Consider the following 26,987-nt stretch of genomic DNA (forward strand, 5'->3'; position numbering starts at 1 on the left):
AGAGAACAAAGAGCTAAAGATACTTTACTGTGGGGCTCAAGGAAGTGTGTGCTTTGAAAAAGGGGCTTGGGAATTTGGAGCTTTGCTTTCCAACCCTACCTCTGAGTTTGCTTTTTTTTTTTTTTTTTTTTTTTTTTTTTTTTTTTTTTTTTTTTTTTTTTTTAAAAAAAAAAAAAGAATGATTGTTCGTAGAAACAGGGCTTGCCTTTTTGGATGGCTTTGCATTGAGTGGATGAGCTGATGCCCATCCTCCTGGAGAGCACTGTATAGAGAAGAGGTCAACCCATCCCAAAACTCTCTTACCTGGGTGGTCAGAGACAAAAGATGAACAGGAAGGAATTAGTAAGTGGGGAAAAAAAAAAAAGATGTGGACACGCTTCAGGGAAATGATCATCGAACACAAACGTACTGGCAAAGTTTTGGGTTGTTGGCTTGCTTGTGGGATTGCGATGAAATGCTTTTTGTGTTTTCTGAATTGATGAAAAAGAAGCTTTGAGCTTAGTAATTCACGTATAAACATCTTGAGCTTTGTTTAAACACTTTTATCTGATCATAGTGCTGGCTTGAAATAGGATTATGGTTTGTTTTCCTTGGCTTCCTGAAATTTTGCTTAAGGAGGACTTGAGCTCTCTTATTAAGCCTGTGTAAGGACAGTAACAGCAATGATGAAAGCTTGTGACACAATTCATGTGCTTCTTGTATGTTTGACTACTGTTTTATATTTGTTACAGCTTTCTGCAGTAGATTTGCTTTCATATAATTTGGTGGGGCGAGAGTTATATACATATGAATCTAATTATTTTAAATAGTAGGAAAGGAGTCCTCCATAGCTGTGTGCTCTGTCATTCCTGTCTGCAAAATTGCAGCTATTTATCCTGCTCGGGGTCCTGTTGAGTCAAATTCCAGATGTCAGAGTTTGCTGGGTTTTAAAAATTATTTTAATTTTCTCAGAGGTCTTGAGAGGGTGTCAGGATTGATTTGCTGTCTGTGAATAGAGACTTAACTTTTGTGGGCTTTGAGCTTGAAAGACAAGTTCAGGGCCACTGTGTATCTTTTTTGTAGGCTTTGTGAATACTGAAAACTAAATTATCCAGATCAGTTTCTTCTTGAAAATGTTACTTTTCCTGTAGAGGCATTGAGAAGGCTTGTGGGGAAAACACAACAGATTAGGTTATCTTGATGCAACTGCTTGTGCCAATAAAATGTCCCTAGTGCTGTCATCTCGGAGCCAAACAAGTGCAGGCATCCTGTGATGGGCTTGATGCGAGGAGCAATTATTTTTCATTTTTTTCAGGGCTCGCAAACAGTATTGCGCTTTTTACAAGCAAAGAGATGTCAGAGTTGTGGAATCTTGAAAAATTCAAGATTTAACGTCTTGTTTCCCTGTTTCTGAACTGCAGGTAGGGGCAAAAATAAAATATGGGCACAGCAGAGGTCTGCTTGGCTGTTGCATGGAGTTGTTGATTCCTCAGGAAGAGCTTTCCTGGTATTGGCTTTTAGGGAAAAATGGGCCATATTTCTATGAATCAGTTGTGCTTTTTTTTTTTTTTATCTCTGTTCCCTTCATTTCATATAGTTCTTCCTTTTTACTTGATCCCAAAGCTGGGCTTGCTCTGCTTGCTGCACTTGTTAAAGAAAATTTTTCTGGTAGGGAATGAATCCTTGCAGTACAAGGTCCTCCCTGTCTGTGGACAAGGAGGAGAAATGAAGTGCAAAGGGCTCAGGTTGCATTTTGGGAGGTTTGCTGGACTTTCTTGCTGCAGGCACCACCTTTTCCTTGGCTGTTGAGCAGCATTTCTTCTTCACAGCTGAAGGCAGGCGTGACCTCCTTTCACACACCCATGAAACGGGGGAAGAAAGGCTAAGTTCTGCAGGAAGTGGGGGGAGTTCACATGTCTAGGACTTGTATGTGGTCCAAGGAAAACATCTTCAAGGTATTGCCCTGCTGGAGATCAGTTCAGTGTTTTACCGGCATGCTGGTTTTCCCTTGCTTTGCTTGGTGTACAGGGATATTTAGTACAGTTGTTTTCAAAATGCTGTTATTACTTATCGGCAGTTATTTGAACCTTGATACAGATCTATTGATTCTTTTGGCCTTTCTGTGACTTTTCCTCTGGAGCGTCTGATGACAATTCAGACTTAGAAGACTGAATTGTGGGTTTTTTTGAATACATTACACTAAAAGAATCTGTGTTGAAGAGTAAAGACTGGGCTAGAGCAGGTACCCAGGGTGGTGGGAAATTAGATAAACTGAATTCTTGGTGTGGCTTGTAAAAGGTGGAGAACTGTCTGGGTTATGGACTGAGAAAGCAGTAAATCTTCCAGTGTCTGCCATGTGTCCTCAGAACATAAAACTGTGTCTCTGCCCCAAAAGGACAAATTTGGGGGGAACTTCTAGATTCAGAGTCCCTCTAGCTGTTAGTTGCTTTTTATTATTGCTTTTTTTTTTTTAAAATTCTGTACCATGGGTACTTTCATGGCTACAAAACAGCTTTGAGCATTTGTCGTGTTCTGGTTCAGCAAATTTAGGACCATAATGAAAAGCCTCCAAACATAGGTTCAGGGGTGGCGGGACAGACCTCAGCTGAGGAACAAGGCTGGTGCAACTTGCCCAAGTTTGGAAGCTGCAGAGGCTTGCAGTCTGCTCTGGCTTTTCAAATAGTGCTTGGGTAACACGAGCCACGGCCAGGCTTGTGGGAAGCTGTAGACACCACATTGGAGTCGCAAGAGACGTAGGGTTTCCATTTCCCCATCCACATCCTGCGTGGACACCTGAGTCATGGCAGCTCCTGGGCCAATGCTGGGGAAGAAGAGGGGTGCAAATGACAATGTGTTTGCCCCTCCTTGTTTGCCTTTCCCTTCCATGTAACTTTTCTGACTCGTTAGGCATCCCTGATGTACTCTAATCAAACAAAATGACTGTGCAACTTCCAGCACCTATTCAGACAATAAAGAAGGATTGGCTACGGCAAAATCTTTTTTGCCTGATTTAACTAGATCAGCTTGGGCTGTGTTGTAGCAAGAAAAGTTGGTGTGTTTCAGTGAAGTTTGGCCGTGCTCCTGAATTATTGTTTGGAGAAGTTTCTCCACTTTCTCTCCTGCCTCCATCAAGCAGCCAGATGAGTTGGTGGAGATCTATCCCTTGGATCTCAATATGAGCTCTCATTGCTTCCTTATTTATCATGCAAAGTGGATTTTATTTTTTTTTCATCTTGCTTCTGTATATCCCCCCGAATACAAGAGTAAATGTTCTGACTTGTGAGGTATTTTCTTAGCCAGTGCAGAAATATTATTTGGTTAAAAAGATGCTGTCGGATTATTTGGAGAGAGATGCTCATGCTACAGAATTTTTATTGTAAAATTAAAGTGAATCCTAAATGTAATAACGAGTAAAAGGGAGGTGCCGTGTATCATTATTTATGGCATTATGGTAATTACGTTTCCAAAGCAGATTTTTAATTTGTACCCTGCTAGAGTTGTTGACTTAATTTATAATCCAATAAAGCTATAGATTGTTGCTCAAGGCAGGCAGGCATGTTATAGCTGGCCAAACGTAATAATTTAGAAGCAGTTTAGTAAGCTCAATAACATCTCTGGTACGATTGCTTTTATGGGCTGGTTTATCCCATTTGGCACTACCTTGTTTTGTTTCTAGTGTGCTGCTGTGTTCTGAATGTATCACTGCAACCCAAGAGTAGCTGGTCTAGTTTCTCTCGATGGGGGGAAATAAGCCTGCCCACGTTGCGATACGACTTGCTTTCCAACCTTTTTATGCTGGAGAGAGGTGAGGCACTGAGAGGAGACTCTTAGGAATAGATGTGAGATGACAGTGAAGGGCATGCTTGCATGCTTTTCAGAGTGGGCTTCTTTCTGCCTTGATTTATAGCTTTTGTAGATCCTTTTGCTCTGTAAATTTGGCTGACAGGACAGAACTTCCTCTGTTAGTTTTGAATGGTTTCTGGGAAGCTTGGTGAAAGAAATTCCTGGGATTTTTTTTTTTTATGTTAAAGTGAGAGTAGTAGTACATGAGTCTCCATAGGGATCATGGCCAAAGCTTTTGGTCACCCAGACCATATAGCTCTAAGACCTGTTGAGAGTCTAAAGACAGTCAAGATACTTGTGGTGTTCACAGTCCAGTGCAGTGGGAACTTCTACATTATACTTGAGGAATACAGAGAAAGATAGTACTAATTTGGCTGAGCCTTGATGAATGAAGGCATAAACCTTGCTCTGAAGTCATGTCTGGTTGCTTTCAAAGCTGTTAGGGGATGTTTAGCCCTTGCAACCAAGTTTTGTGCAGAGTATCTGTGCGAGTCCTGCAGGTCCCAAGGCCGTAGCTGGTGCAGGGGGTGGCGGTTTTTTAGAGGCTGCTTTGCATGGAGTGGAACATCTGGCTCTCCTTGTTTAGCAAGTGTTTAGTGACTCTAACCTAGGAAACCTCCCAAGTGGTGGTTGTAGTATATGTGTAGTAGTGTCTATTGAAAAAGTGAAGCTGAAATACTTGGAAGAAAGATGGGCTCATCATTGTGAGCCCTTCCTAATCCATCTCAGGGATGCTTCATCTCATTTGGAAGATTTCACATTTAAATGTGTGCCTTGACCCCCTGCATACAACGGTGGGGTAGTGGGATACTCGGCTCTTTACTCCACTGGTTCAAGCAACAGGTTAAAGAAGAAATTATCCTTTTTTTTTTTTTTTTTTGCTATATCAAGACCTGTGACCAAGCAGATGAGATGTGGTTTCATTCAGTAATGACTCGTATACTCCATTTATTACCCGAGAATACGCATAAAGAATTTTTTGGTGTACCACAGAACTTAGTTTTGATAAGGTGGAGTTTGTTGGGTTTTGTTTTGTTTTTGTTTGTTTTAAAAAACCTACCATCAGAATACTCAGAGTTCAACCTTCTCCTCCAAGCTATTGTGTGATTCTGACACACTTAGACTTTCTTGCATGACCACAGGCAGCTACCTCATCTGTCTTGAGGTTTCCTACGTACACATCTGTTGTGTGATATGGCAATCGCTAGGGAACACTGAATGCTAATAACTCAGTTTTACAGACAGTGTTAAAAGTATATCGAGAAAAAGATTTGGCCACAAGAATAAATCCACCAGTTCCTCTGAAGTCCAAACTGTTTGCTAATGTCGCTGATGTGCAAGGAGGGAGCTTCAGTTTGTCTAATGAGCACAACCCAAACTTCTGGATAACGAGTTGGAGGACCACCACCAGCGAAGAGAAAACACCAGGGCACCATTTTCCCCAACTGTGCAAATGACTGCTGAATAAATACGTAGAGGGAATAGTCAATTGGCACTGAGTAGAAGTGAGTGTGAAATTGGTGTGGGCTGGTTCTGTTCTTAAACCAGGATTAACCCATGGGTTTTGGTTGATAGATGAGTGAATTTGGCTCATAATTTTCCTTTCATACGATCTATGTCTTTAGGTATTTCCAAGGAGAGAGAGACCTTTCCATTCACTTGATACATCCATGCCTGAAAAATGCAACAAGCCAAAGGGTCTAGGATGTACCCAGGAACACAACATGATTCATGTAAGGGACCAGCGAGCTCAATCTGCATGTTTAAATAGTCCAGCATCTGTTATATTGGAGACTTGTCTTAACTGGATGTTTTAGCGCCTGTCTCTGGCAGTGATTCTCTTGCTGGAAATGCCAACATCTGTATGCAGTTCTTTCTCCCCTGTGGCTTCCTAATTTGAGGTTGGGGGGATCACGTTCCACCTTTTTCCTGTCTCTCACCTCCTGCAAGCTCAACTGTAAATTAGGTTGGGTTGTGGTCACAGCCCGCTTCCACACTGTCTCCATGTGCTTTATTAACACTTTTTTTTTTTTTTAGGCAGGACTTTTGGGGGGGTCCTGGGCTGGAGAAATCAGTTCTGATGTTGTTTCCTTAATGGATTAACAGTTGGCAGAAAAGCTTTGCTCATCAAAGATTCATGCCCTTGTGCTGGTGGAAAAGTGTTTCTGATGCCAGGCAGCAACTGGGTCCATCTCTTTATCCTCTTAGTCCTTTGTGTTACTCCCAGGGCTACTGGCCACAGCCAGCAAATGCTCTGGGAAATGTCCTCTGTGATATGAGACAGGTAATTGAAAATTCAGCTGTCTTTCAGGCACGGGTTGATGGTGCTAGCAGTTGTTGAACTTTCAGCATATAATGGAGATCATTCGGAGCTAGAATGTCGAGGGAGATGATGGAAGAGCCTTTGCTTGAATAATTCAGTCGGTCTGAATGAAGACCAGTGGGGAATAATCCTGTGTTACTAGAAATCACAGTCCATGTGCATGTGATTGCTGGACAGCTGTGCCCGTCAAGGAGATGGGGCTTGGGGCCATCTTGCTTCAGTGACCAAAACTCTGTCTTTTTTTTTTTTGTCATGAGCTTCCTAACAAAATATAACCAGTTTGGTGGTATTAAATGCGACAAGTAAATTCAAAAGATTGTGTCCCTTCGGAAGTCAGGAGCTACTGCTTGCACTTCTCTTCAGAGCAATTGCTTTTCCTTTTATTTGCCTCTGCTAAAGCTGCAGCATGTTTGGTGCTGGAGTAAATCCAAGGCAAGTCTTCTCTTGAACTTGCGGACTTAAACAGCAGATGCACCTCCTCCCTCTGAGCTTCCCTGCCTGTTTTTGGGTAGGAAGGAACAAAGAGTCCTTGTGCATCTCTACAAAATACCCATGAGATTATTTTGGTGGATTTGAAGCATTTATAACCTGACTGTTCAAGAGTGATTTTTACCATGTCTATAAAAAAAAATATCATAAATATGGCTTTGCACATATGCTATATTTAGAAGTTCCATCAGTCTCGCTGAAATGGGAGCTGAGGTGCTGTAGATAATTCAGATATTTCCTGACACAAAGCAACGTGGATTGTTTGGATGAGCATCCTGCGGGCAGATAGTTGTCAGCCTCGTGCTTGTGGGTTTGTAAACCAGGCTTTACTTTTCCATTGCCCTGCACTTTGTGTAGGACTCTTGTCAGTATGAACCATAAGTACGCCATGACCAGGTGTCTTACACCTAACATATCTTGATATAATTAGTTATAATGAGGAACCATGACTGCTGTAGCTATTAAATGAAATATTAGGCATCCTTTCCTCACCAGCTGTTTCTCGCTGTAAAACTTTGGGTGCTCTGAGATGCACTGAACAGCTCATGGCCTGAAAATGCTCAGCTAACAAGTAAAGCCAGAACTATGGCCCGTAGACCATTCATCTGCCAAAACATCTACCTCGACAATACAGTCTTCTAAGGATTTTCATGTCAAAACCCACGGAGATGGAAATACCTTTTCAGTGACCGTGCAGATAACTTTCCTGCTGTGGGTTTCCTTGCACAAGCAATTATACTCTTGCAGGGAGAGGAATGGCTTGGAAACCTTTTTTTTTGGGCGGAGGTAAAAATGTAATGTAAAATCCATTTTTTAATTTCTCTTTACCATGCATTTATCTCTCCTCATCATTCCTTCAAGTCCAAGATATTTGTCATGGTCTGAGCAGAGTAGGAGGAGAAAAAATTGCTTCTGATCGCAATGTGGTCAGTAGTCCTTAGACTATCTTGACTATCTGCCAAGGTTCCTTTCCATCATATAACAAGAAATAGATTGAAAAGCTGCTTTTAAACTTCCAGAGTGAAAATAAATGCCTGTGGTGACCTGTGTGCCAAAGTCAGCTGCTCAGCCTCTGTGCAAGGCTCTTTTACTTGAGAAAAGTACCTTGAAGGGTGTCCATGGATTGAGCTGGTAATGCCTGGATGGGTTTCACCTCCTTGCTTGTCTCCTGCCACTTCTACTGAAGTGTTTATTAAGGACAAAGATACCCAACGATGACTACTCATGACTGTTTTAATGCCTACCTGGGAAGGGTTGCTGGATGCAAAGATTTGAGTTGATGTCTAGATATTGAGTCCTCCTATCCCTTGCCCTGGTACAAGCATATAGGAGCTGGAGTACAATGAGGATTTTATTGCCCTGTCTGATGGGTTACCTTGTGCCTTAAGGAGCTCTATACAGACCATAATTTACTGTGGATTAAATCAGATGGAAAGGGAGCGGTGCCCTGAAATGGAAGTGGCATCCTGTGGCTGTTACATGAGGCTGTGCTGGGCCAGGTGGGCTGATACCTGCACCGCTCAGGTCGCCGCCGTGTTTCTCTTGATGTGCAGTAAGACACTAGAATAAATTAACGCTGTGTGAGAAACAGCCCGCTGGGAAACAACTTCATTCCCATCAATCATCACGGGTAGTGCTAATGAAAGACAGGCCAGATAAATTGCCTGGTACATCTTTCTAAAAGATGAGAGAGAAGATGGTACACCAGAATCTGAGCTACAGGGGTGGGATGTTGCTGTGATCGCCTCCTCTCCTTTCCCCCCTGTTGTTTGCAGAGCTTCATGGGTTGGGTTCTCCTCCTGCCACACAGCAAGGGGCTAAACTTTTGGGAAAGCAGTGTTGGCTGCCACTCTGGATCATCTGTGAATTGGAAGTGGATTTTATGGGTTGCAACACAGTGACTGGTTGATGAAAAAGATCAAAAAGTCGAAATAATGGATCTCTTTTTCCCACCCTGTGCAGGGAGGAGGTGGCACATCCATGAAATGCTTGTAGGGCCCTTCAGCTGTCTGCCCCTGCAATTGCACCCTTTCTCCCTTAGCTGCAAAAATCAACATTTACACCCAAGGAGGTCAGTCCTGTTCTTACTGAGCTGTTTGTTACGCTCCGGTGCTCACGGCATTTTGGGGGGCGCTATGAAGGACTCTGTTTTTCTGCCAATAAAAGCAACTTTGTGAGCAGTTAATTTTTTTAAAAAAACCTTGTGGACAGTTGAGGAACTGAGTAATGAATATATATGTATATATTAGTCCTCCGGACATGTTAAATCTGTGGGAGTGTGTGGGAGAGCTCAAAGTGTGCCGTTATGTATCACGGAGAGTGGATTGTGAGTTGACCTATGTCAGGGAAAGGCATTCCTTTGCTCCAGGAGAAAGGTGGTGAAGGATCTGTGAATACAGGCTTTGTACCTTGGTGTGACACAGGTTGTGCCTAATCCTTGGGCTGGAGCAAATGACTGCCTTAGTCACTTGTGCAGCAGGGGAGAAGTTGTGTGTGGTTTTGATAAGAGTATCTTTTGTGATGGTGTTGTTGACACTGTGGGCAGCGCTCGTGTCATGATCTATTCTTGTGCTTGGAAAGTTTTGTGTTTTTTGTTTTTTTTTTTAGCAGCGTGTATCTGAGATTTGAAGCCAAAAGCCATGATGTTCATTGTCTATAAAATCCCAGGCTGCAGAACAGTGATGCTTTGGGAATTCTTCCCCTGCATACTTCCCTGAGCTGTTTTTCCCATGCACAGTATTTGTCTGGTCCATCCATCTCCTGAACAGTGGCTTTATCTCTGAGTTACTAAATATCTATGTTGGATCGAGCAAAGAGATTGTGTGAAAGCAGGTTGCTCGTGCAAAATGTCCAGTGTCACCTAAGAGAGCTGCAAGATTAGCACTTCTGCCTGGTGTGTTTTACAACCAATGAGCAGTGAACAAAAGGAAAAATCTTGAATTTTGACTATCTGGGTTATTTTCAGTGCAAGTTCTTCCAAACTTCCAGGAAATGTCCTCTTCGGCTTAGCTTCTTAAAGGAAAGTGGAAAGTCAGGCTGGCTGTGATGCTGCTTTAAAAAAACCCCACCTCTTGAGTACAAGAAGGTACAGAAGCAGTGGTATGGCAGACATAATATTTCTGTAATGCCTTCCATTGGAGGAGTTGAAGTGTTTTAATCAATGCACAGCTTCTGATGAGAGGGATCGTTATTCCTGTTTTGACGGTGAGAATATGAGAGAGATTAAAATGCCTTTTCTGAAACTGCAAACACTTTATGGCAAGGGCATGAACTGAGCTTTCTCTCCATAGAGCATCCTCCCAGGGTGCTTTGGTTGGCTCCAGGGGCACCCACTGGGCATCCCAGCAGAAATGTTAAGTTTGCTTTGATTCTGGAAAGGCAAATCAGGAATGTCCCTCCCTGGGGGCTCCCGACCTCATCTCACTTGTGATGTGCTCTGCTCATTGTGTGTCCTTGTGCTTTTACTGCAGTAAATACGGTCATACGGTAAATGAACAGAAGAAAGATAAGTTTAATTGACCCAGTACCATTATTTTGGGATTTGAACAGTTTGTGTGCTAGTCTGTCAGTGGAAAGCACCGGGAGACAAAGCGGTTGCAATGCCTTTTTCAACACATGCAGAGAGCAATCCTGCTCTTGCTCCTGTTTAAAACAGGATGGGAACAACTTAGTACTTTTGCCTTCGCGTTGGCTGCTTGCATTTTATTCATGGTGATGGATATTGAAAGGAAGTAGCTGCAGGGGGGTCTCGTGGTTTCCCTCTAGACAAACGTGGCAGAGTTGTTGTTACATAATTTGACTTTGCTCTGCCAGAGTTATAAACATCACAGAAAATGCTCAATTACAACAATAGCGATGTGTGATTTGTCAGAGCTGCTGGAAGGTGGAAAGGGGACGTTGCATAAGGCAGATCTTCAGCTTCATTGTGGCAGCTTTTATTAGCCAATAATTTTTGCGTAATGTCATCATCATTTTTGTGCCTTCCGGACTGTGACTTCTGAATAATGCGAGCGTTTCTCTAGCTACTGTTTTATAGCTTTCCTTGCTGTTGTTTACAAGTTTGGCTTTGGGGATGGAAAACTTCACATGCATAGCCTGTCATCTTGTCTGGAGGTACAACATGTTGGTGTCTGTTGTTCATATGAAGCAGGGAGCTAAGCAGGATTTTCCTAGACCCAAACAGTCTAATCTGGGCAGTGATACAGGAGTCCTTTCAGACTGCCCCTGCCAGGGGGAGCTTCGTGGCCATTCTGTGAACATCTGGTCCTGCTTTCTGTGCATCTCTTTTGACTCCTCCTTTCAAGTTGAAGGTCTCGAAGTTGAATTTTGAAGGAAGTATTTATTTCTTTCCAGAAGGGGCTGTTGGGCATTGGAATGGACCGCCAAGGGAGGTGGTGGAGTCCCCATCCCTGGAGGGGTTGAAGAGTTGGGCTGACTTAACGTTTAGGGATCTGGTGGAGTTGGGAACTGTCAGTGCTGGGTTAACGGTTGGACTGGATGATCTTCAAGGTCATTTCCAACCTAGTTGATTCTGTGATTCTGTCTTACCTTTTGAGGGAAGGTGGAAGACCTCATATTGATATCAAGAATGGCACCGGTTGCCTCTCTTATTGTCAGGTTTTTGTCTTCCAGCACTGTCTGTTGATGTTCTCACCCTTTCAACCAGCAAAGAAATCCCTGGGGGTGGGGGTGGTGGTGATGGTGGTTTGTTTTTTTTTTGTGGGTGTTTTTTTTCTTGGTGCCAAGCACCATGACAAAGTAGCATGCTTAGTGTTTGGTTTGCAGACATTTGCTGCTGACAGTAAGATGCAGCAAGGGAAAGAAATTGTCCAAGAAATCGGCTTACTGGCTGTTTCTTCTCCCCATCCTGTCCTTTGCCATTGAATCCATTTGACATCTGTATCAGACTATTTGGGATAGGACTATTTGCTCTGAACCAGAGCATTTTACAGCAGAATCCCTGTAAATACTCCTGCAATGCAGTAATTCTCTTTAAATAGGGATAAATATTAAGTATTTATCCTATCCGCTGTTCTTCCTAATGAAATCCATGCTTATTAAACTCGTAAGCACTGAAGAGGAAAGGGCTGGAGTCATGTCGGAGCCTGGGATTAGACTGAGCTGGACGAACTGCAAAAGCAGTCTGGGGCCAGGACAGAAATAGGATCAGCAAAGGCTAATGCAGAGCTTTTTCCTCTGATGTGAGGGATCTTTTGAGATGCAGGGTGGTTGGGTCACAGCTTTGATGAATATGTCTGGGGGTTTTTAATGACTACAACCTTTCCTAGGCCTGGTATAAGACCCACCTTGCCAAATGTCCTATTTCTAGTTGGGGAGAGATGCAGACAGTTAGGAAAAGACCTTCCAAAACCCCCAGGATGTGCACAAAATCCTTCTGGTAATCAGTTTTTCTGAGATTTCTTGAGTAAGGGGGGTGGTATTGAGGCCATTACATTTAATAGCCTTCATTGCCTCTCTTCTTAGTTAATTTACATAGGTTTTTTTTATTAAACCTATTTTTATTCTTAAAACCCATTGCCTCAGGATGTTGGTGCTTTAATTAAAGTGAGCTATAAACTGAATGCAAGTCAACAACATCATGTGCCTGTGAAAAGGACTATCATGAGACTGAGATGTGTTAGCAGGAATTACATCCTCAGGAGGCATCGAGGATGCAGTCTTCCTGCTGCTTTATGCTGATGAGAGCTCAGCAGGGATGCTATATCCAGCAATGTGCTCCACTTCAGGCAAGGCTTTGGACCTAATCCTGTTGGTCTCTGCAAGAACAAGGGGCTATATCTTTTTTTTTATTTTTTTTTTTTTAGATGAGCCTCAGAGACTCAAAGACTGAAAGAGCTGGACCTATTTAAACCAGGAAAGATAGCTGCCTCCCCTCAATCTCCAAATAAGCGAAGTGTTTGGTAAAGAGAAAAGCAATAGTGCATCATTAGCATCAGTAATAGGTTTGTAATATTTGAATCCTTCCATTAGTATGGCCAGGAGCATTGGGTATCGCTGTTATGCTGTTTCGGAAAGATCCAGTCGATTTAAAACACATTGTCAGGAGCTATGAAAGTAGAGTAAATCATGCTGCGGGGGGGTAGATGGGGAACCCCTATCACTCTGTCCTGTTTTCTCATGAATCGGAGGCTCCCTGAGGGATTTTTGTTTTACCTCTGCGCTGAATGAAAGAGGGAGGATATAATTGCAGGAGGCAGAGCTGGTCCAAGACATTATTGCTGCAGAGAGTCTCCTGGGGTCACTAATAGCCAGAAACAGCCCTGGCTCCAGCTGTGCACCATCTCTGGAACGACACAGGAATTCCTGTCACAGCACCTTCAAGAGTTGCCAGCATTTTTTTGTGACGACCACGGCTGCTGGGATACAGATAGATGTTCCCTCTGATCCGTGAAGTACACTTAGAGAGAAACCGGTCCTCTCTAATGGCAGAGTGTGGGGGAAAGAAAAGGCAGGCAAGTGTTGGTTATCCCTTGGTTTGGATACCGTTATCCCTTTGCTTGCTACCTGGGCAAGCAAAACTGCCTGATGGCTCCTCAGCTTTGCAAGTCTGCAAGCCCTGGAGCCTGGAGGGAATTAGCAGTCCTGTCTGACTATGCCTTCCGGTTGTGTTTTTGCAGGCTGGGAGCTGAGGTGCTTTACAAAGTATAATAATGTTATTTTTAGAGATTTGGCACTCTCTTTGTTGCATCTGCTGATCCACAGTTCAATTATGGCAGCCCCAGCAGGAACACATATTTCAATAATATGTTCTCTGCCACTTTCTTTGACCTGCTAAATTGAATTGTAAATGGAGCATGTCACAACTCAGAAATCTCATTCATGGCCTTCTCTAACAAGGTGTGCAGAGAGTTATTAGCCTAGTCTTTCAATAATCAAATAAGATATGTCTGACATGTACAATGACTTACTTTAGGAAGCATCTGGTTAGCCATCGAAGCCTAAGCAGCTGGAATGGCAGGGATATTTTTTTTTTCTCCTTTCAGACTCATTGTCTTGCTTGTTGAAAATTTATTTATTGGCAGATGCCTCTTATTAAAGACCACAGTGTGTTGCCTAGGAGTAGTGAATCAGCTAAAACCTTTGCAGTGTTTATGAAGTGGCCAGGCTGGCTCAAATGAGTTGTGTTGACAGATGTGTCCTAATGAGTCTGTCTCCTACCTGGAGAGGGCTGTAGCAAATGGCGAAAGTCCCGTACCTTATGAGATCTGAAGTACTAAGAAAAGATGGGGAAAAGAGAGAAAGTTGAGGATGAAGAGTAAAAAGGAAGAGCTGGAGAATGTGTTCAAGTGGAGTTTTGCACGAGACGTTCGTGCTCTTGGTTGTTAGATGGGGAGGTGTCAGATGAAGCCTTTGGACAGGTTGAAGTACTGCAAGAGCTGACTGCGCGCTGTGGAGTCCTGCAGACTGCTGCCTGCTCTCTCTTGGGTTCAAGAATCTTAAATCCAACAGAGATGAAAACCTCATCCGTCTGCAGCCTCTTTAAGGTGAAGGAATTGAAGCCCAGGCGCCTTGATTCTGTTCCCAGTGTTCGTAAGGTCTGGTAGGTCAACATCTACGAGTCAAGTATATTGATTTGCTCACTTAAATGCCTCGAATCCTTAGAGTGCAAAGTACTTTCCCTTTGTTATATCCCTCTGCAATATGAGATTGAGCTATTGGATGTACTTTTGGCAGTGAAAGCCAATTGCATCCTGGGCTGTAACAGTAGCAGTGCAGCCAGCAGCGGGAGGGATGTGGGTTTTCCTCTCTCCTGACACTTGAGAAACCACATCTGAGCACTAAGTCTGGTTTTGGGGGTCCCTAAAACCAAGGCAGGCAGTAAGACAGAAGCAAGGCCGGGAAGGTCACCAAACTGGTTGGAACTGGAGCCTGGGACATATGAGGAGAGGCTGAAAGTTGGGGTTGTGCAGCAGGAGAAGGGAAGGGGTGATCCTACTGCTCTCTGCAACTGTCTAAGGAGTGACTGTAGAGAAGATGATGGCTCTTGGCAAGAGGCAATGGACACAAGGGAAACTCCAGTTAGACAGTAGGAATGTTTCTTCCCCTAAGAGTGGTCAAACCCTGGAGCAGGACCCAGAGCAGGGTGGGAATTTCCTTCCTTGGAGCCATTCATACCTTGCTGGGACGTTGCCCTGAGCATCTGACCTGAGCTGGCCTTGCTCTGAGTGGGAGTTTAGAGCAGAGCCTGCCAAAGGCGGGCTCAGTCATTTTATCTTTAAATGTTTATTGGGATCTGCACTTGATCTTTGACACTGTGATCAGAGCTAATGAGCTCAGAATCTACTGGGATGGAAAACTGTTCACATTTATAGTACACGAGTCACTGATTTAAGGATTATGCATTCACGTACCATGAGTTATTGATGAAATTGTGTAACTTCACTGTAGGAACTGAAGTATTGTGCACGTTGACAAAATGCTCCAGCTGATATTTGTTCTTGTTTATCCTCAGTTCCCATTTCTAATGGGCACAGCTGGGAGATGTAGTCATCTTTCATCTTCAGAGATGATTTAATAACTTGCTTGAAGAAGACTTTTCTTTTGTTTGCTCGAATGAGGTCCAGTTGGGTATTCCGGAAATGAAGAATCATTCTGTCGATTTTTCTTTTGTATTCACTGGATAAAAGTTAGCTTGCCTCCTTTCTGCTCTAAGTTAATACTGATAAATGCCTGCAGGAAACTGATTCTTGAAAATGTCAGAAAATAGTGTAGTGAAGACTCATTAGTAAACTCTTCATTGCATCCGGGAGTGAATTTAAACGACCTGAAAACACATTTGAGTAATGGTGGTGCTCCAATTTGAGTCCAGCTCTTGTATTTGCTCTTGAAGTAGAGAGCAGTTATTTAGGGCTGTGTGGCCTTGATCCTTCAAGGAAATCCATTAATTTGCTAAAGGCGGGTGCCTGAGCTCATGGATATTTGGGGACGCAGGGACGGTGTGCGCTGTAGGAAGATAAAATACCTTTTCTGTCTTGCTGTATTTGCAAGTTTGAGGGCCTGGCTGTTACTGGGTGTCTCGGTGCTGTCTGAACATAAAGCCTTCAGCACAGATTTACAGTGTCCTGTAGGAAAATGATAAATACCTTCTGGTGGGGGAGAGGGAGATGAGATTCATCCACAGGTTGCTTAGCTGCTCTGGTTACTGTAGCTCTGCTCTTCTGAAAGCTCTGCATTTAAACCGGTAGGTGCTTGCTTCTGGTGTGAAGACTTGAATTTAAAAGGAGTGATGGGAGAAGAAATGTTTAGATATACAGGGATGGGGCCAAGAACAGAGGAGAGATTCGGGGAGATCTTGCCATAGCCTAAGGGAAGCCAGTGGGCATCTGGACATCTGATCTGTGTGGAGCTATGGAGGTACTGATGTAACTTGTTTGAAGTTATTGCTTTGCCCTAGTGGTTTTGATGTACTTCTAACAAAATTGAGAAGCCCTGATTTGCTCCTGGATGATATCCTTACAGTTGCAAGCAAATCCGGCCAGGGTGTATTAAATCAACCAAGCAGTCTAAAATAGCTGTTGTCCAGAGAGACCTGAGTGCTGGCAGAGGAGGACTGATGTAGGATGGCTCTCCAGCTATAGGTGAGACCTGTGATGGGGAGAAGACCAAAGCTGACAGAGCGTGGACTCAAGATTGAGTTGTGCGCAAGTAAAAAGCCAATGAGATTGGCGGCCAGGGTTACGATAGCTGGCATTCAGAAGGCTGAGGTCTGTCCCTGTCACTTGCCCCTATCTTCAGCCTGTCATATCACCCCTCCAGACCTCTGGGTTTTCCCCCTTTAATTTTTCCACGTTATCCAGTTTGCAGCTGCAGTTTTCCAGGAACATGAACAGCTAGATGAAACTGGGGAAAGATGCCCATGTTTGATTTTATGTGTGTGTGTGTGTGTGTGTGTGTGTGTGTGTGTGTGCATATGTGTGGTCGGATCCACATGCTGTTGTTCTCTGTCTACTTGTGTGTGTCCTGACCAATGTGCTGCCAGGTTTGGGGCAGGCTCAGTCTCTCTCCAGATTCCTCTGACCAGAAATTCCAGCCTCAAGCTAAGATGCCCTTCAGCAAGAAATTGCTTTAAAAAAGATTATATTTCTTATAAAAGGCTTCTGTCTTTCACCACCGGAATTTTTCTGATAAAAAAAAAGAAAGGCAGGGGGAAGACATTGTCAAAAAGCTTCTTCCTGTTCTAGTTTGATTTTTATTTACTTATTTAATTATTTTTAATGAATGAACAGGAGGGTTATTGTAGTCAGGAGACAGAGAATGGGTAGGGCCTGCCATGAAGACTGAAAGCCATGACTTCCCGGAGGCACTTTGATTTGAACAAGAGCCGCCTTCTTGTTGGATGACTGGCAATTCCAGAAACCAGCCTGTCTCTCCAATTGTTCTTTCGTTTCTAGCTGGGGAGTGCAGGCTATGCTGGGAGAGGCTCTCCAGCAGGCACATCTGCCACCTCATGTGGCACACCATGGTCCTGGCTTGAGTTGGCCCCTCACCCCAAAAAGGCCATTGAATGACTCGAGCGTGGCCAGAGAAGGGCAACGGAGCTGGGGCAGGGTCTGGAGCACAGGTCTGCTGGGGAGCGGCTGGGGGAACTGGGGGGTACAGTCTGGAGAAGAGGAGGCTGAGGGGAGACCTCCTGGCCCTCGGCAACTCCCTGCCAGGAGGGGGCAGAGAGGGGGGATGAGTCTCTGGAGCCAAGGCCCCAGCGCCAGGCCCCGAGGGAATGGCCTCAAGCTGCCCAGGGCAGGGCCAGGCTGGCTCTGAGGAAGGATTTCTGTGCAGAAGGGGCTGTTGGGTGTTGGAATGGGCTGCCCAGGGCAGGGGGGAGTCCCCGGGATCCCTGGAGGGGTTGAAGAGTCGGGCTGAGCCAGCACTGAGGGATCTGGGGGAGCTGGGAACGGTCAGGGTGAGGTTAACAGTTGGACTGGATGATCTTCAAGGTCCTTTCCAACCCAGTTGATTCTGTGGTTCTGTAAAAAGTTGTACTTGCAGAGATGCTGGAGGGAGCAGGCTGAAAATTGAGACTCTTTGGCCCTCCTTGTACGCAAAGTTCTCATGAAAATCCTCTCCGGTCATGGGGACTGGAGGAGGAACGTTTCTATTAATGTTGGCAGAAAGAGAGACCTATGGGTTGGATGGTGGGGAAATATTCACACCATCTAGTCGTAGGTGTTGAAAGTGAGATGCTTTCAGAGGGTCTTTATATAGCCAACAAAGAGGGCCAGCTTCCTCCAGAGCAAATTCAGATCATTTAATTGAAGCCTTTGTTTGGAGCAAACCTCTGATTGACTGTACATGGAAACCACTGTAGCTTTGCATATGCATAGATAATAATTGTTGTCCAGGGTAGCTCTAGATAAATACACTTCCTATTTTTTCAGTGTGGAGTAACTTCCTTCCATGTTTTTTTAGTAACTGGTTATATTAAATATACAGGCTTAACGTCGCCGATCCCAGAAACCTCTGACTAGAACACAGATCCCATCAGCAGGTGAAATGGAAAAATAATTTAACTTGTTAGGTTGGATTACTCTGCACCGTGTTTATTATAGCTCAGTGTTAATGTGGAGAAGTGAGTCAGATGTTTTTATGGCTGTGGTTTGCACTGTTTTTTGTTTTCTTTTTTTCTCCAAACGTGGGACCATAGAGCGGTTCAGTTTTTTGGATTTGGGAAGCCAGCTATTTTAAGAAGTTTGAAAAAATATGTATTTAAACAGAGAAAGGGGATCTCTGAACAGTTTTGGCAGAGTAAACCTTGGTTCTGCTCGAAGTAGCAATGAGGCAAGGGGCGAGTCTGCTCTGCCAATAACATTTAATGACGAGTGATTTCCTGGTGCAGTGTGAAATATAAATTAACAGCCAAGAGGAATGCAGAATTGAAAGGGAACTCAGTTTATCCACTTTTCTGAAATAATGAATCTAGCAATAAAAGATTTTTTTTTTTTTTTTGGTTCAAAGCCAGAGTGCAGGGAAGTGAGTTGACATTTTTCTATTGATTTTAGTGGGGCTCATCTGATCCTTTTTGCTGCCCTTCAGCCTCCCTGCTGTCACACTGTTTTTCCGGCCGGTAGCAAGTGCTGCCCATCTTTCCTGTCTTTGCTCTTCAGATGAACGTTGGCTCTTTACACAGTGGTCTGTGGTGAAGGGTGCTTTATTTATTTTTTTTTTTTCCCCCCTTGCTCTGTGGTTTTGGGTTTTTGGCTTCTTTTTGTAAATGATAGTTATCTTTCTTGATTTGAGGCCCTCCAGGCTAAGCAAGTTTTAACTCAGTTTAGTTTTCCCTCTTTTTTTTTTTTAAATCTATTTTGCTGTTTGAGCCCCTCTGTCAAAGAACAGTCCTCTGTTTTATTAAATGCTGTTAAAAGACCAAAGCACCTGTAGAGTCAACTCACTTGAATTATGGATGCAGGTTCATTCTTGCCTTCTTTTAATACCCCTTAAGGTCTCTGTGAAAAGTTTTCATGGGGTATTGTGAGGAATAAAATTATGGTACCCCACTTGCTGCACTCATCTGACTTAACCTACTGTTTTGGAGAAGAAGTTTTCATTTGGTCTCAGTGGTGGCTTAGTGTAAAGTTGTTAATGTTTTCTGGCTTTTAGTCTTTTAAAGAGACTGTCTTTTAATCAGGGAAAGAAATCTTTGTGCCTCTTCTCACTTCCAAGCAACCCCAACCTTGACCCTATATTTAAGGCCCTTTAGGTGAAATCTTGCTTGCTGTGGTTTTAGCTGCTCTGGGAGAGCTTTGGGGACCTACTGCCACGGAGGGTGTGATGTGAGCATTGGTGCAATCCTCACAGTTGCATGTGAGTCAAAAGCGGGACTGTAAAAAAAAAAAAAAAGTCTGTTTCCATCTGTGACATGCCATAAGTAGCTATACTGGTATAAACTGGGGCAAGCTAGCAGCGGTATTTGACTTCCTTCACCAGAAAGCTTCTAGGGATGCACAAGTTGGAAGGTACCCAGCTTCGCCCACATTGATTGATTGATTGGGCTGTTGTTTGCAATGAGCTAATCCGTGTAGGAATGGAGCCTTAATCCATGCAGCACTGGCATTTCCTCTTACCCATTCACGGTTCAAAGCAGGCTTCTCACTTTCCAGTTCATTTCAAAACGTTTTGTTCCTTCTGGGTGCCAGAGAGGATGCTGGAGGTGGTGGGTTTGCTTTAGAGGGGCTCCTGCAGTTTTATTCCAAGGCCAGGAGATGTAGGTGCATCTCAAGGATGCAAGTCCTGCTGCTCATGAGGCTGGGATGAGCTGACAGAGGTCTCCAGCAACCACTACAGGTGGATCAGGGCTAGTGTCAACCGGAGTGACTCCAGCGAAGCAAAATGTTTATGCTCTGCTTAATCCATAGGCTGCCAGCAAGTCAGCTGGCTCTAGGTCTGGCTTTTCTTGGCTTTAATGGCGCAGACCTTGAGCCAAGAGTGTACTGTCCTTTCTGAAAAGGCAGCCGCCGCCGCCTCCTCCAGCTGGGTGCAAAGAAAGAGCGAGGGGGGCAGCTTAGCTCATTGCACAGCATTTCAGTGATCTTCAGGTATACGTGTAGTAAATACGCAATTTAATGTGGTCGCACATGTTGTACCCCTCCGCTTTGCCCATATGCCCCAGTCAGAGCTTGGGACATACTTTCTGATAGACCCAGCTTATAAAATATTATATTAAAAAAAAAATATTTAAACCTCAGGAAGAGGGGCACATGTAAATGCAGTGATAGTCACACCATAGGCAATCTTGATATTAAGATGTTAAGATAAACATTCGTTCTCTGTTCTAAGTCTAAACCACACTCTTTAGAGCCTGATGCTGTGCCGATCTCCCTTTTGGGAAGATAATGGTGATCTAAAGGCTTGTTAAAGGTTCATCAAATTAATTTTCAACTGGATATGGTTCTGGCTTCTCTGCAACGGCACGAGGTTGAGTTGTGTTCACCCTGTAATTCATCAGGGAGTAGCTGTGGGAGACAAATGCGCATTAGCTCTGCATGTGGCTAGTGTTGGCAGAGGATCACTTTCCTAGTGACAGCCAGGGAACCTTCTCTAAAACTTTAAAAAGCATGGATTTGTTCGTTGAAGAATTTCTTTGCTTTACAAATGGTATCACACTAAGAGATGTCTTCTAGCGCATGTGTGATCGGCTAGGATGTCGAAATGGTGAGAAATCTCACCGCTTCTAATATAGCAAGTTGGACTAAATTGAAATAGTCCTTGTAGGAGGGGTGGGTGGGAGTGTGTATGTAGATGAACTTCATAATATCTCCTACAGATTTTACAGGAAATAAAATTATCTTCCTGAGCCTCTCTGCCTTCCTGTGCCACCAGTGCCAGGTGGTAAATAATGCTGAGACCATCTGGGTTGGGGAGTTGCAGCAGAAGAGGCTGGTGAAGGCTTGAGTTAACCAAACTGAATCCCCAGATTGGAAAAATCGCTTCTGCACTAGGAATTTCAGGGCTGTTTCTAACAAGTAAGATTAAAATTTGCAGCACAAGTGCAGGTAAAACACGCTGAGCTAATTTCACGGTTGAATCGCAAACTGGCTCTTTCTGTGGAAAATTTCTTTATTTTTTTTTTTTTCCCTCTCATCTCCCTTACTTTGGAGTTGGTTATACTTCCACCTGACATAGGGTTGGGATTGGAGATGCACAAAAGTGGTGGAGAATGTGAAGCGCTGATTTTTTTTTTTTTTTTTTTTTTTTTTTTTAAGGATTCTGTGATTTAAATTTTAAAAATCACTGACAAACTGCAACTTGGTAACATGTCTCGTTTTTCATTTCCTTTTGGGGCTCTTCTGATTATGTCTAGATACTCTTGGAGTAAGAAATCTTATTCCCTTTGCTAGAAGTGGTCCCACAGTAGGCCTGAGATCACAAGGAGAGTGATACATGCAAGATACCTGGTTTTGAAAGTGCTTCTGTGGTGCAAAATCTTCAACCTGTGCCTGACTCTTTTTAATATTCTTACTTCAAAGTCAGTTTTCTTATTTTAGTTGATAGTTTCTCCATCCTTCTTTGGGCTGTGACCGTCTCAGTGGGTGTGCTCTGCAAAGACTTCCTCCCTATACCAAGTGGGGTTTTTGGAGGCTAACTGATCACGTCATATGTGTCCTCTCTGGTCACTTAACTGGAGGAAAAGGTGACTCTTCATTTATTGCTTTCCTTTAAAATTAAATGCCGGTATAACAGGGTTAACACTGTTCTGTGCCATTCTGTAAGACATCATGTCTACGTCTGTATTAACAAGTAGTGCGGCCCAAGAGAAGAGGTTTGTAGGAGGTGGTTGATGCCGAGATCCTGACATCCATGGTCCAAGCATTTTGGAAGTGGTGGTGTGGTCATTTAGGGCTAGCTCTAATCTGGGCTTGTGGACTGAGTGCCCATTGGTAGCTGAGGTGCGTTGGGTTCACTCCTGGAGTGCACCTTGTGGTTTAGCTTCACCCAGAGCCCTTGAGTGATGTGAACCAGAGCACAGAAAGCAGGACAAAATGCTGAGCTACTTCCAAAATGGATTCTGATGGGAATGAAGGTGCTAATGCAGATGTGTTTGGTCAGGTTTGTTTGCAGGAACAGAGAGAGTGCTGTGGGAGCTGAGCATGTTTCAGCGTAGTGCGTGTAATTGGTAACTAGTGAGCATGTCTGTCTTATCCCAGTGTAAAGAGAAACTGAAAGGGAAGAGGGAAAGAGAAGGTTTTCTAGAACAACTGCCAAAAACATCAGTGCTGACATTCTGATAAAATCTCATAGAGCTGGAAATACGGATGTCTTTTCAAGCACCTTCAAACTGTCTAGTGTTCTGCCTGAGTTTCTGTAGGTGAAGTGGCACTGTTTCCTCTACCTACTTGTGGCTGTGATTGAGTGATCAGGATGAAATGATTTTTTTTTTTTTTTATTTTTGGCAGTAGAGGCTCAAAGCTGTTGCACGTTGCAGATTTCACCTTGCTTTAAAGCATGGAGGAGCTTGAAAAGTAGGGGCCAGTAAAGCTCTTCTGATGAGGGGCTGTTGGAAGGAGGTTGTACAGGACCCAGGGTAAATCCAGTATGTTGTGCACGTAGGTCAGATTCATCTAGGTTCAGGCTCCGGTTCAGTTTGTGCTGAATAGCACCAGTGGTGCTGGGAAGATGTTCCTTTTTCTTCTGAAAACCCACCCAGAACTCACTGGACTATCTCAACCCTTGAATTTAGATTTTCACAAAATCAGCCAGGCAAATATATCTGGCAAGTGCACCGTCAAGGGCAAACCAAAAATAGCTTTTGGAGAGCTTGACACAAGCTATGCTACTTGCATGTAAATGAGAGGGGGGGGAAAAAAAAAATTAAAAAGCATCCAAATGTGTTTTAAAATGTTTTCATTAGCCTGTTTATCAAATCAGTGTCATCCAGTGCATAAATACTGCCCAAGTTTGTCCCATAATGACCTTTAAAAAGCTGGAGGTTGTTTTTATTGTAGCGATGCTGGTCCTCAGCACTTGAGATACTTTAAACCTCAGTTGCCTTGCAAGAACCTGTCCAGTTAATGGATTTGGCAGCGTTGCTGATCGGTGCAAGAAGGTGTTAGACCCAAACGGAGAGGAAAAAGACCAGGAAACGATAGGGAAAGTGAGGTTTGAAAGCCTGGAGATCTGCAGACTGGAAGGCAGCCAGAAGAAAATAATCAGAGTCTTCTGAAAGGGTTAGCAAATGCTTCCTCCGGGGGAATTTTGGTGGGATGGAGTGAAGGTGTGAGTGGGTTTTGGTTTGGGTGTTTATATAACCCAGATGTTCCATGGGTGGATTTTAATCTAAAGCCTCTCGGTTGGAAAGCGTTGTGCAGCAGTGGCTGGTGTGGAGGAGGTTCATCGTTGGAGAGATGTTGTGGCCTTGCTGCTGTGTTTGGGACTGGGGAAAGCTGGTGTTGGCTACGGAGCTGACATAGACGCTGTGGCTGGCATCCTGCTACCAAAGGTGGGGTCTTTTGGGGAAACCCCCCCATTCCAGCCTCAGTGCTTTCCCTCCAGGAGCTCCCTTGTGCACATAGGTGCAGATATGTGCACGAAGTGGAGAGATTATAGTCTCTAAGCTCATGGCAGAGCAGTTGGAATGTACTCAGTAGTTGCACTATAGAAACCCCTTTGTACCTCTTTCTGGTCCCTTTTGCCCCGTTTATCTGGAACACGAAACCCCTCATGGGACCCGCTGCTACTGAGGTTTGATGGAAGCTGAGTTGAAAAAAAAAAAAATGCTTTAACTATAACCCCAAGCCAAGAACTGGGAATGTCTAGCAGAAAACATAATTTTTGGCACAGCAAAAAAAATAAGTAATTCCAACCCTTTTTATTGCTCTTTTTTTTGGCACTTTTAATAAGATGGAGCATACAAGGAAGAACCGTATCACAAGATTGGTATCCAGGGTGATGCATGATGAAAAATAATCAATACACAGTTAAGGAAATAGCTTCAGCCCTTAAGATGGAAAGGGAAGGCAAAGGGATAGCAGTGTTTCTCTCATCACCAAAATGGTGTTTATATTGTTACGTTATTTTGCATAATTGAAAAGCCATGAGACAGTTCACTAGAGAAAAGGGCATTTTCAAAAGAGATTAATGTTGTGCTCAGGGTCTGGAAGGAAATTATATTAGTAGAGTTGCTCATACACTTTCTAAATTTTCGTCCCTTCTTGGTCATTCTGTGAAGAGAAGATTCATTTGAATATTTTTCCATAATGGATTTATTTCAGTATTTTGTTCCAAACAGACTGGATGAAATGGAAACATGTGTGGATTATTTAATGCCTGCAGAGTAAAACCAACAAGGAACATGTGGAAATGGTGCTGGTTAGAGACAGTTTCTTGCAACACTGTTCTCTTCATGGATGTCTTTGTGGTTTAAGATTTTACCCATACTATTGGAGCAGGGCACTGAACAGATGTTTTAAGGATATTTTTTTTTTTTTAGGGTGTGTGTGTGTGTGTAGTATTATTTGAAACATTCATCAAAACTCTTTGATCCGATGCTGGTGTGGTCTCTCCTCTTGCCATATTATTTGCAAAACATTTACATGTGTGGTGGTGGTGGTAATAAATGTTGCGGATGGGTGGTTTGGCTCTGCAGGATCTGAGTGCCCTGGGGGAAGGAGTAAGGATTCATATGTCTGTAGTAGTATCATCCCTAACCTGCTGTGTAGTCTTTGCTGTGTGATTACTACTTGATTACTACTCAGTCATTTAGTTTGAACCCATGGGAGAGTAAGATGACAAGTTGCATCTCCTGTGTGTGAATGGAAAAGTTAATTAAACAATTGTCTAAAAAAAAAAAAAAAAAAAAAAAAAGGCAAACTTTAAAAAAAACCCAAAACTTCCAACAGCAAAACCCCCAACAAAACAAAACACTCAGCTCTGTAACCAGAAATGCTTCCTCATTCCACGTGCCCTGAGAGCTGGAGAAATGCTGTCCCAGCCCTACACAGGATGGATCTACATGAGTGACCCCTCTGCTCAGAGATGGGGAACAGGGGTTGCATCTCCCACCTTACCCAGGGAAGGAAGGTCTGAAATCTGCCCTTGAAAATGTCTCCTTCATCCAATCTCGGCAGCTTCTAGAGGAGATGTGGGACAGGATGAGGCACTGGTCCTGGAATGTGATGCTATTGATGCTGACTTCTCTTTCCATCTGCAGTGGGAGCGTCTCTGGTTCCTCATCCTCACCTCGTCCTTCTTCCTGACCCTGATCTGGTTTTACTTCTGGTGGGAAGTTCACAATGACTACAATGAAATCAACTGGTGAGTAGAGCTTCCCCATTGCAGAGAGGGGCAAACCGTTAACAAATTTGGCTGCCATCGTACACCTTTAAGAGTTGTTTGATGCTGGGTTGGATGCATTTGGGTCCTTTGGATGGACTTGTTAATTACAGAAAAGGGAAAACAAGGTGGGAGGTGAAGACTGAAGGAGAGCTGCTTCTGTCTGTCACAGAATCCTGGAATCACTGAGGGTTGGAAAAACCCTTGAAGCTCCTCCAGCCCAACCATGACCCTCCCCCTGACCGTTCCCAACTCCCACAGATCCCTCAGCGCTGGCTCAGCCCGACTCTTCAACCCCTCCAGGGATCCCGGGGACTCCCCCCTGCCCTGGGCAGCCCATTCCAACACCCAACAGCCCCTTCTGCACAGAAATCCTTCCTCAGAGCCAGCCTGACCCTGCCCTGGGCAGCTTGAGGCCATTCCCTCTTGTCCTGGTGCTTGTTACTTCGTTAAATAGACTGTCTTCACTGAGAGATGTAATGTGTCCTCACATCCCCATTGCATGGCTGTAATGGAGCTTGGGGTAGGTGTTCTCCCTGGTGAACAACATGAGAAAACAAAGATGGTGCTGAGATCATGTAGAAGCTTTCTGGTTGTGTTTTGTTTGTTTGTTTCTATGGTTGGCTGGTGTTGGAAGTGGCTGAGCAATTTGGCTGCAACGTTCCACAGAATATAAATGACAAAAAATCAGCCTGAAGCAGACATGGGTGTGGAAAATTTTGCAAAGTTGAAAGGAGCTGAAAACAAGCTTTCCAGTGGGATGTGCTGGGGAGTTTGGGGTGTTGCCAGCTCCTGCCAGTGCTGGAAATTATTCTGCCTTTTACTATCAGCAGAATCTTAAAACATTTTGACGGTACCTTGGGCTCTCTTCTAACCAAACTGCTTTGACATCATCATCTTGTCAGAGATAATCTGTAAACTGTATTTTAAAATGCAGTGGGTAGTTGATCCCTCAAATAAATCACCTGCTTTAGATGCTGAGGTTGTGTGATGGAGAGTGTTTACTAACTTGATGACGTGAGCTCTTTCCTCCCAGGAGTGTGGTTTTCCTCTTTGCTCAGACCCATGCTCTGGGAACCCAAACCGTAACGGTCGTTCTTGTTTATATTATTAGCATGAAAAAAGTCTCTTTTTTTAAGGGTATCTTGGAACTCCTCTTTCTTCCAGTTTATATTTTCAGTAAAGGATGTGAGTGCTCCTAGTCTGCTCCAGTGCAAAGCCAAATCTGTCTTAAAGATGAGAAAGGGCTAAAAAAAAAAAAAAATTCATGGAGAGATGAGGCAAAGCCCTGGAAATGCTGTGAATGGGCATTGCACCTGCAGTGCTGCAACACTTTGGGTTCCTGAATATTCATACAGGAATGAGAGGAAACGTGCAGATCTGCTCTGGATGCAGGAGGAATTTGGGCTTCAACAAGTATCACCTGCAGACCGAAGCCCCTTCCCCTGCCATGGAACCCAGGGTGCTAGAAGTGCTTCTGGAGTGACAGCACTGGAAAAACAAGTCCTCTTGTGCACAACAGTTGTGGAAGAGGCTCTCTGGATGCAAAATAACAGGGCTGCATCTGTTC

The 26,987-nt window shown here is 43.8% G+C and overlaps 1 protein-coding gene across 2 annotated transcripts in view; it reads left to right on the forward strand.

Moving 5' to 3' along the window:
* The window catches only part of GDPD5 (glycerophosphodiester phosphodiesterase domain containing 5), a 148,438-nt gene that overhangs the window by 70,755 nt on the left and 50,696 nt on the right, over positions 1 to 26,987 (forward strand). For both annotated transcript variants that reach the window (XM_026843471.1, XM_026843479.1), the window contains exon 3: positions 25,296 to 25,399. In XM_026843471.1, the coding sequence (XP_026699272.1) occupies positions 25,296 to 25,399 (104 nt within the window). The remainder of the gene's footprint in view (positions 1 to 25,295; positions 25,400 to 26,987) is intronic.

Source organism: Athene cunicularia (assembly GCF_003259725.1).
Source record: "Athene cunicularia isolate RWA chromosome 1 unlocalized genomic scaffold, athCun1 chr1_part1, whole genome shotgun sequence".
In the NCBI taxonomy this organism is placed as follows: Eukaryota; Metazoa; Chordata; class Aves; order Strigiformes; family Strigidae; genus Athene; species Athene cunicularia.